This window comes from Scylla paramamosain, chromosome 6, assembly GCF_035594125.1.
Source record: "Scylla paramamosain isolate STU-SP2022 chromosome 6, ASM3559412v1, whole genome shotgun sequence".
NCBI classification, from domain to species: Eukaryota; Metazoa; Arthropoda; class Malacostraca; order Decapoda; family Portunidae; genus Scylla; species Scylla paramamosain.
The window spans coordinates 4,115,048-4,125,000 of NC_087156.1; the positions used below are offsets into that span (position 1 = coordinate 4,115,048).

General features: G+C 36.2%; 1 protein-coding gene across 5 annotated transcripts in view; it reads right to left on the reverse strand.

The window, feature by feature from the left end:
• Positions 1 to 595: 595 nt before the first annotated feature.
• The window catches only part of LOC135101234 (tyrosine-protein kinase Btk-like), a 139,308-nt gene continuing 129,950 nt past the window's right edge, over positions 596 to 9,953 (reverse strand). For all 5 annotated transcript variants that reach the window (XM_064004896.1, XM_064004898.1, XM_064004899.1 and 2 more), the window contains 7 exons: positions 9,941 to 9,953; positions 9,089 to 9,291; positions 8,552 to 8,720; positions 7,745 to 7,910; positions 4,816 to 4,934; positions 4,036 to 4,288; positions 596 to 3,342 (listed from right to left, as the gene is read on the reverse strand). The exon at positions 9,941 to 9,953 is cut by the window's right edge and continues 119 nt beyond it. In XM_064004896.1, coding sequence (XP_063860966.1) covers positions 3,253 to 3,342; positions 4,036 to 4,288; positions 4,816 to 4,934; positions 7,745 to 7,910; positions 8,552 to 8,720; positions 9,089 to 9,291; positions 9,941 to 9,953 — 1,013 coding nt within the window. In that variant the 3' untranslated portion in view covers positions 596 to 3,252. The remainder of the gene's footprint in view (positions 3,343 to 4,035; positions 4,289 to 4,815; positions 4,935 to 7,744; positions 7,911 to 8,551; positions 8,721 to 9,088; positions 9,292 to 9,940) is intronic.

Consider the following 9,953-nt stretch of genomic DNA (forward strand, 5'->3'; position numbering starts at 1 on the left):
TAATATAAACACCTGAAGATCCCCACAAAGTCGTACTTCCCATAAGTTGAGAGCTCCCAAGGTTTTGCATGTAGCTTGTGTACCTCAGTAAAGAACCATACAGAACAGCCAGTTTAATTATGAAGCTGCTGTGCTCTGTAAGTTCTTGAGGGAATATGTAGACTTGGTTACTTTATATACCTACAGTAAGTAACAGTCTGCAGCTTTTCTGCTTTCAACAACAACTTGTATCAAGAATCATTCTTGACAGCTACATCCTCCTGATGATTTAAGTGCAAAATGCTTTTAGTCAGGAGGGACTGTGTGTGTGTGTGTGTGTGTGTGTGATTGAGATATTATTGTGATATATCAGTGTATCAGTGTATAAGTATAGTTCTATTACTAATTTAGGAATTTCATTCAGTGCACGTCAAACTTTGATCAGTGTGGCGTGCAGCACTGCACTGTGAGTGGATGTGGTACACAGCAGATAGATACACCAAGGCTAATGTGTAATTAATTGCACACTGTAGAGCCGGTATATGACAACTGAGGGATTTCATTGTACATATGAACAATTTAGTGATTTTTTAGAAGGATAAAAGCTTCCATCTACTGAATTACATAGGTTTTACTGTATGTAAAAAATTACAACTAAATTTTTTTTTTTACATATATCCTGCAATATCTGAGAAGTGGTATAAGGGTTTACATAGTATTTGACAGTATATGAGGTTCACTGTCCTGAACTAGGCAGCCACTAAGCTGAGCTGGTCATATTAACACCAACATCTTGCCAAGAGTAGAGCAATGGCAGTAGTCTTGCTCTCACTGATCAACAATGTAAATTAGTGAAATTACTGTGCAGTTTTCTGGGCAAGACAGGAAAGGATATAATGTGTTTCCTGCCAGGGGCTTTGTTAAGAACATTCCTTGGAAATGAATATGCCTAATTCAAATGTGTTTCTACCAAATGACTGTACTAAATGGAGGAAAAGACTATCAAATCACTATGAGGAGAGATTCTTGAAATAGCAACTCATGATTATGACCTCACTTGTATGAAATTTGTCCAGCTGGTAGAGAGGGAAGTGGATGGGCAAATGTTGCTACTAGTTGCAACCAATATAGCAATGCAGTGGATGTAAGAATTGAAAACGTAAAGCTTTCAGTGTGTGCAAATGATACTGAAGTTTTCTTCATTATTGCTGAGCTAGTAAGTATATTTATTTACATGCTCTTTTGCACACCATACTGTTAATTAAGCAGAGCATCCTATTGTGCTGAAATTAGTTATGATGGAAGTACTGAGAAACATTGTGTGACAGATCAGCACAATGTTTGGCAGGTTAAATCATCATATTAGATCTAAATTTTGATATATTATTTGCAATACAATTGGTTTCTTAAGTAAAATCCTAGTATAAGTTGTAAGGAGCATGTAAAAATATTTGCATCCTGACAATTTAAAAAAATACAGAATAGCTTTTTTGAGGCAGCTTTTAAAATTATAGATTTTTTTTTATTTATAATCTTTGCCCTTCTGTTGTTCCTTTGACATTAAAAAATGTGCATAAAAAACTGTGCATGTGTTTCATATCAAAGGTTTATCTGGAGGAATCTTGAGGATGATATATTTTCTGAGATCACAAGTCCAGTGTTGGGGTGAAGGCTGTATTTAAACAGAAGTTTTTTACTACTAGACCAGCTTTTAGTTGTTTTTTTTTTATTTAAAATTATTTCTTTTATTTACAATTAAAAATACAAGATTTTGGAATGTACTGTAGGAATATGTGTATAACATTTTGGTTAAAATATTCAGGTGAGAAAATGTAGTGTTTATATGCATGGAAGGCTGGGATTACTGCTTGTCATAAGTGGGATGTCTGGGCATGAAAGAGTTAAAGAAAAGTTCATTACCAGTAGTTGCAAAAGTTGTTTGATGTTTATAGCAAATGATGTACAAGAAAATTAATGTCAAATTATTTGCAAAGGCAATGTTAAGCTTTAAATAAACAAGGATCTTGTCAATAAAAGAGGCTTCTAAGAAAAGCAGTTTATGTATAAAGAGAAGAAATTTAATGAGTGCAAGGCCTCAAGCTAAGTGATATGTCATTTCCTTATGTACATAGTGTTGCCACCAAGAGGTGTTCTTGGTAATTATATCTGAATTCCTGCTTTACTGATCAGCTGTACAAATTTCATGTGTTATCATGAGCATGGGTTGCCATTTTTGTTTCATTTGTCTCACCATATTTTAAGCAAGCACATGGAAATTATTTGAAAAAGATTTTTCATCTCCAAGAATTGTTCATTGATTATTGAAATTTACTTGACTGGAAACATTTGAATTTTCAAATGTTCAGTTTCAATCTTGACTGCTGTATGAAAGAACATATTTAATTTAGATGTAGTTTTTGCTCATCTTGGCAAGATTCTGACTCACTGGTCCCCAAAGTACATAAAATGAATACTGAAAGAGCCAGCAATTCTAGATTCAAAGTCCCCTAAGTTTCTTGGAATATAAAAGGGCTTTGGAAGCATTGATATGAATATATGTCTTAACTTCTAAAAACTTACAAAATTGACTTTTGATATACACTACATCATGAGGGATGAGTACACAGATAGGTCTAAGTTATAGAACAGGTCAAGGAAATTGTGTTAGAAGTGCCTTTAAATAATTTTTTTTTTGTTTCTTCCTTGGGCTTGAAAACATCACTTACTAATAGGCCAGTATAATTTAAATCACAATAGTATCTCACTGCTATGTAAATACCAAATTCTTCATTACCACTAACTTTTTGCTTGTCGATTAAATTACTGCATAAATCCTCTACAATTTCATTATTTCAAATAAAATTTGAAATTGTTATTACCCTGAAGTAGTAAGTCTTCATAAAGAGTAGTAAAATTGCAATAAATCAAGTTACAACAACTGCAAGAGGAGAAAGTATGATCTACATGATGTAAAAAGTTATAGGCAATATGTACAGCTTAAATAATACTTAAATACTACAGTTTTTTTTTTCAAGTTTCAAGAATTTAACCATTTATAAGAATCCATTATCACAAGTGTTAATTCATTTTATAAAATCTTACAACTAATTGCACACCTTAAGAATGTCATTCACAATATTGCAAGTAATTAAAAACAGTTTTTCTGCATATTATTTTTAGCTTGAAGTTCTGTATTGTTTACAAGTAGCCATGTAAACCCATAATATATAGTGTGAGCGGGGGGGGAGAGGGGGTACAATGGCTATGTGGTGTTCATTCATCAGCAATATTCATAAACTGAATTAGAATTTCACTGAATGATGGCCGTGACTCAGCTACTGGAGTCCAACAGTGCTGCATAATCTGAAAAAAGATAAGTGAAAAACAAAATTTACAAAACCTGTCTGATGAGAAACCTTTCAAAATCTCTTTTTTTTTAACTGACTCATGGACTTACATTAATGCTTTTGAGTTTAATGCATCTGTTCAAAGTAACAACAAATGTTCTGAAAATGAGAACGAAAAGTATACAGAAGACCTGTCTCCTGTTTAGCATTCTTGATTTAATGTACATTTGTGCCTTATTCTTCATGACCCTGCCATTGATTTGGGACATTTATGAACCAACTGAAACAATGTGATTCTATCATGCATATAACTAAATTCATATATCTTATTTTTATGTTGTTATATTTTACTATGTGACCTTTGTTATTTTAGGTCTTGCAATATTATTACTGCTGTAATTGTTCCAACATGGTAGTAATCATAAGGCATGAGTAAGATGCACTATGCTTGTGCAATGTGCCTTGCTTTTTTCTCTTAACCTTTGTCTAAGACATGAACATTTTTTTCTCTAATGCAAGGTCATTATGATGCAGCTTCAAAAGCCAAATGGCCTGTGTACCTTTAATTATTATTACAGATGTCATGTTGTTAATGATGTCAAGTGTCATAGGCCAATGAAATTATATAATCCTTTACATTTAAATGCAGTAATAATATATTTCCTTTTCTCATTTTCTTTCTAGACACAACTCAACAAAAAATACTTACACTATAAACATCATCTGGGCAGTATCTTGGCTGCTCAAGAACACGTCCACTCTGCACCATCTCGACTACTTCAGGGTTTCTCATTCTTCCATATGGCATCTTCCCACAGGTGTATACTTCCCACATCAACACACCAAATGCCCATACATCAGATTTTGAGGAAAATCTCATAAAGTTGAGCACCTCAGGAGCAGCCCATTTTATTGGGAACTTTGCACCGCCTGAGCTGTTATACTCATCATCAACAACGTACCTGAGGGAAATAACATGGATTTATACATTTATTTATGGCAGCATTCATAGACCTCACTGAAGTCTATGCCAAAGTTGGAAGTTTGGTTAATGTTGTATGTTGCAAGAGAAGACAAAGATGATATTTTCCATGTATGACCTTGATTCAGTCTCAAAAACCTATGTGAAGATTATAAAAATAAACAAAATAATAATAATAATAATAATAATAATAATAATAACAATAACAACAATAACAATAATAACAACAACCATGCAAAATGCCGAAATTAATTAGAGTTTGAAGAACATGTATATGGTTTTACTTTTAGGTATATAACAAAGTAACTGATATGTATTGGTATTTTTGGTTTACTTCTGATTTAAACTTTGAATTTTAAAGCATAGACGGAATTGTTTGATTCTTGTAATTTTTTATTTTTTTTTTTTTTTACATGATTGAAACTATACATGAAAAAGAGGAATTTGTATACAAGGCCCTCAGGGTATACATTCAACATATGTGTGGTAATGATTGTATTTGCTTACCGTGCTAATCCAAAGTCTCCAACTTTGATTTCAGAATTTGCTCCTACCAGACAATTTCTTGCTGCTAAATCACGGTGAATGAATTTCTTCTTTTCTAAGTATTCCATACCAGCACACACCTGCAGGAAAGGAAGAGAGGTAAGAGGGGTGGGTGATGGGAGACAAGGAGGAGCATGTGGCATGTAGTAATGAAGACTATTGATGTCTGCTGGAGATGCCTATAACAATCCCACTAAGATGGGTACCATTGCAAATGCTAGACCATTAGCAGATATGGTCCTACTATTAATTGTCCACACCACTGTCAGACCTCACTGTCTTGGAGAATCTCACCAAATCCATCCTTAGCCTACTGAGCTTTCCTGATGGATGAAGCATTTGGTGATTCTCCTGAAGCCTTAGGATGATCCAAGTACCCACTTGCAGAACAATCTGGAGGTTTATCCTAGGAATGGTCTGACAGAGAGGTGGCACTTCTGCATTCCCCTCACCAGTCCCAGAACAGGGAGAAGGTGCAACTCCTCCTCCAAGCATCCAGACTAGGGCTGGCCAGACTACTGGTCTATACAGTAGGGAGGCAGAAATCCTGAGAGCATACATCCTGACCTACTCAAGTTCACTCATAGCTGTGGCTGGATGGCCACTGACTTGACAGAGTTCCTCTGCCCTTTGCACATGATCTTGGTTTTAGTTCATCAGGGTGTCAAACAAACACACCCTCCTCAGTTGTTAAAGAAACCAGTAGAACCATGCAGGTGGTTGTACGAACGGGTTCCTTGTTCACTCATTAGATTTTCATAATGTCATTCTTTCACAACCTCTTCTTCAGTCAACATCTTTCCATTTGAATCCTTTAACCCATATTATTTGTTTCATATTTATTCATCTTTCTCATCCTTAGTTTCCTTCCAATGAAGCCCTACATGTTAAAATGTGTTTATAAAGGCATATGAGGCTGGTAGCGAGATCATAGATAGAAGCAGAGAAGGAAAGCTTCTGGAATTAGGTTAATGAGTGTTTGTGTGAATGTAGTAAATATATTTACAAAATATATAAGTATATGTAGATCAGAAGAGAGCTTGTGTTCGAGTCTAGATATATAATAAAAAGATTGTTAGAGGCAAGAGTTGTGAAAGGGAAGAATGGAGGTACAGTAAAATCCCTCTTATCTGGCATCAACGGGACTGCCGACATGCCAGATACTTGAATAAAAAGTGAAATTATGTCCACAATCACCACCCTACACTCACGCATCTTACCATAACAAAGATCAGCTGATCTTAATCAGCAGCTGATCTGATCAGCTGCTTAAGTGTAAGCACAACACGCTTCCTCTTTTCTACAACTTTAGGCATGATGAAGGTGTCAGGTGATAAACAGTGCACATGCAGGACTGAGTCACTCAGTAAACACAGTGCAGTGGGCTGCAGATGGCGCGAAGCAGTGCGCTCTGGTGGCGAGGGGACAAAGTATGCCTCGCATGGGAATTTTAATTAATTTTATGAGTACACAATGATTTTTTATTGATTTTAAGGCTCGGGGAAAAATGTGCCGGATACTTGAAGCTGCCGGATACTCAAATGCCGGATGAGAGGGATTTTACTGTATGTCTGATCACAATCTGATGGAGGTAAAGTTGAAAGTAGTATGAGGTATTTAAAAGTTAGTTAAATATAAGAGGGAAATTTTGAAAGAGATAAACAATCAGAAGGAGCAGGAGAGTGAGTGAGATGCAGTGAAAGAGTGAGGAACTGTTGGTATAAAGAAAGGTAGGCAGCTGTCCAGTGTTGTGGTGGGGTGGGATAGAGACAGAATGCTAACCTCTGGTTTTATAGTACGAGTTGAGTGGCTGGATGGGAGGAGGAGGAGAGAATGGTGGTGGAAGAAAATAAGAGTGGTTGTAGGTGCACATGGGGATGGATGAGGCATTGTATGACAGATGAGACTGCACTGTATGGGTTCATGGAAGATGGTAGTAGTAGTGAGGAGAATGAATGTGATGGAGATGATGTGTCTGAGAAATGAATGAATGAATGAGGAATGAATCACAAAGAGAAATCATGTTGTAAGAGACCTAACTGGTCAACCAAAGCATTGTTTGCTAAGGTTTGAGCAGAGGGAATAGAAGAGCAATTTGTGAAAAAAAGATGATGATTCTGACATAAGAGTTGTAAAAGCTACAGGGAAGACTATGAAAGAGATGGATGGACAGTGAGGAATACATTAAATGCAAGAGAAAAGTTATTGGAGCAGACTAGTTTCATGTAATAGGGAATGGAGATCAGTTGTAAATGTATGACTGGAAATACAGCTTAAATGGGATGTTCTCTTAGCATGCACAAGAAGAAATGAGTTTGCTACAGTTCAGCAGTAGTGCATGAACTCTGTTATTGGGCCCAAATACTGAAATTACTGATCCTCATGCAGTACAATTTGGTGTGGATTAGTTCTTTCTCCCACAGAGACTTACAGTATGTGGTGTGAGGGAATGCTTGGGAAAACATCTAGACAGATACTTTGTCTCAGCTATCCTCTTTAAGAGAGATGTCAGCCTGATATAGGGATCTATCTATATACCAAGCTGACATTCCCTGTAAGGGAATGTCAGCTTGGTGTGTGTGTGTGTGTGTGTGTGTGTGTGTGTGTGTGTGTGTGTGTGTGTGTGTGTACACACACACGTGCACACACGTGCACACACACACACACACACACACACACACACACACACACACACACACACACACACACACACACACACACAAACACACTCTCACTTTTCTTAAAATTGAATTAAAACCCATCTAAGTTTCATGACAAGAGGACTGATTCTCACAAGAATCAGTTATTCAGCATGTAGATACAAGGATGAATTGATATTAATCAAGCACTGATTATATTACCATAAAAGTGATAAAATAATTCAACAAACCTGTGAACACATGTCTAAGACAGCAGTGTTATTCAACAGGGTTCTTTCATTGTCACGGAGGTAATTCAGCAAGGAACCATGGCACAAGTATTCTGTGACGATATAAATGGGACGACGCTTGCTGCAGACCCCATACAGCTGAACCAGGTTTTGATGCCTAAGTTGTCTGAAACAAGAGGCATTTAAATGATATACAAACCATGTCTCACCAACAAGCCATACTGGTATTTGCTATAAAAACACTGGAATCAAAACTTGACTGTTTTAACATCCTTTTGAAAGGCAGAGTCCATCCATGCCTACTCGTATATAGATGAATCACTGTCAGTTGGCAGTACCTTGCCAATCTGTGAGGTTATGAGGATCTAGATGAGTCTCTCCAGAATTAATCTAATGTCTTGTTGGCCTACAGTCAGCAAACACCTATCTTGCATTGCAATGGCGCACACTGCTTGGGGAGCGTGCTTTACCTGAGGCCTCCCAGCAAGCATAAAATATAGGCTGGGGCAAACTGACTTATTGGCATCTCAAGTGATGCAAGATGGGCATTTGCTGACTGTATTAGTTCTGTAAACACTTAAAAATTTTTGGCACTTATTTTTATTTTTTTTTATTTATTTATTTATTTTTTAACAAACTAGCACAATCTGTGTCACTACATTAAACTCATCCATTCAAAATTGATCTAAGTCTTGCAGGAACATCTACATACAGTTTACATTACTGTACTTCAAATATATTGTTCTTTTTAATTTTTATCAGATGACTGAACATTGAAAAAATGTCATAAAACTTCAAGCCACTTACCTCATTACTTTAGCTTCCTCAATGAACTCATCCTCACTCATTGTTCCCTCTTTCATCATCTTGACAGCAACATGCAGTGATCCAAGCTTACCGTGCCGCACCACACCAAACTGACCAGAGCCTAACTCTTCCATCAGATTTAACTGACTGGGATCAATTTCCCATTTGTCTGGAAAAAAAGTGAGATAAGATTCAGGAAAATAAACTTGTACTAGTAAAGTTTGTTTAGAAACATCTAGTGACATCCACTTGCAATTAATCATAATGAAATACATATACTGATCTGCATTTAACATGGGAAAACCTTAGAGCTTGTAATTACCAAAGTAAAAATGTCATTAATAGAAATGTCCAGATATTTTCACCACATTATTCAAACAAAGTTCATAAAATTTGTGGGAGCCTGGACTTAAGCAGATGTGTATAGCTAATAAGGTTGATAAGAATTACCAAAATGACCTCAACAAAAAACCAGTAATGTATTATCAGGCCTTGCAAGATAAAAAATCAAGGTAAAATCAATGTAATACAACATACCATGGCCCAATCCTGCTGTTGTTGGTGCTTCTCTTCCTTGCGAAATAGGCCTGAGTCTTGTACACAAGCCAGCAGGGTTGAGCTGGTGTCTATAAATTAATTCAGGAATGGTTGGGCATTTGATATGGTGTGAAAGGTAGTAGTTTCCTTCCTGATCCTTCTTTATGTGGTAGTGTTTCACTTGTGGCCGAGACCTGGGGAGGCTGTGGGATAACAAGCTGATGCTAGTACACAGTACACAAAAATAATGCTGGAAAAATTAATACTGAAGATGATGAAAAATAAAATAAATCATGTATACCCAAGAAGTTATTTTCATCCTGCTAACATTCCTACATAATATACTAAGTTCATTGCAAATGAGTACATTATCATAACTACATTGTCACCCTACTGATATGTACAGCTCAATCACACTGAAACATTGTCTCATGTGAAAACCCATTAAGATGCTAAACTGCTTCTTGAGAATGAGGTCTTTGGTTTTCATATATCATGATAACTGTAAGTGTGGAGCACTAATGATGTCAATCAAATAGTACCTCTAGTATTAGTGGATTGTGGTGATAGATTTAAGTGGCACTTTACTTTCCACAGCCATAAGGTTATTTTTGACCCTGAAATATACTGGACATTTTTTTAAAGCATTTCAGTATCATTATGCATTACTTAGTTGATGTTCCTTCTGTTGTAGCTGGCTTTTGTTGAAGGTTCCAGTGTCTTTCTTCTTTAATGTGAGTTGCTGCTGGTGGTGTGCATTGTTGTTTCAAGTCAAAACTACCCAGGTCTGTATTGTTTATGCAATGAATACATAGGACTGAAACTAAATAGAATCCCATTACTACAACTTACTGTTTTGAGAAGA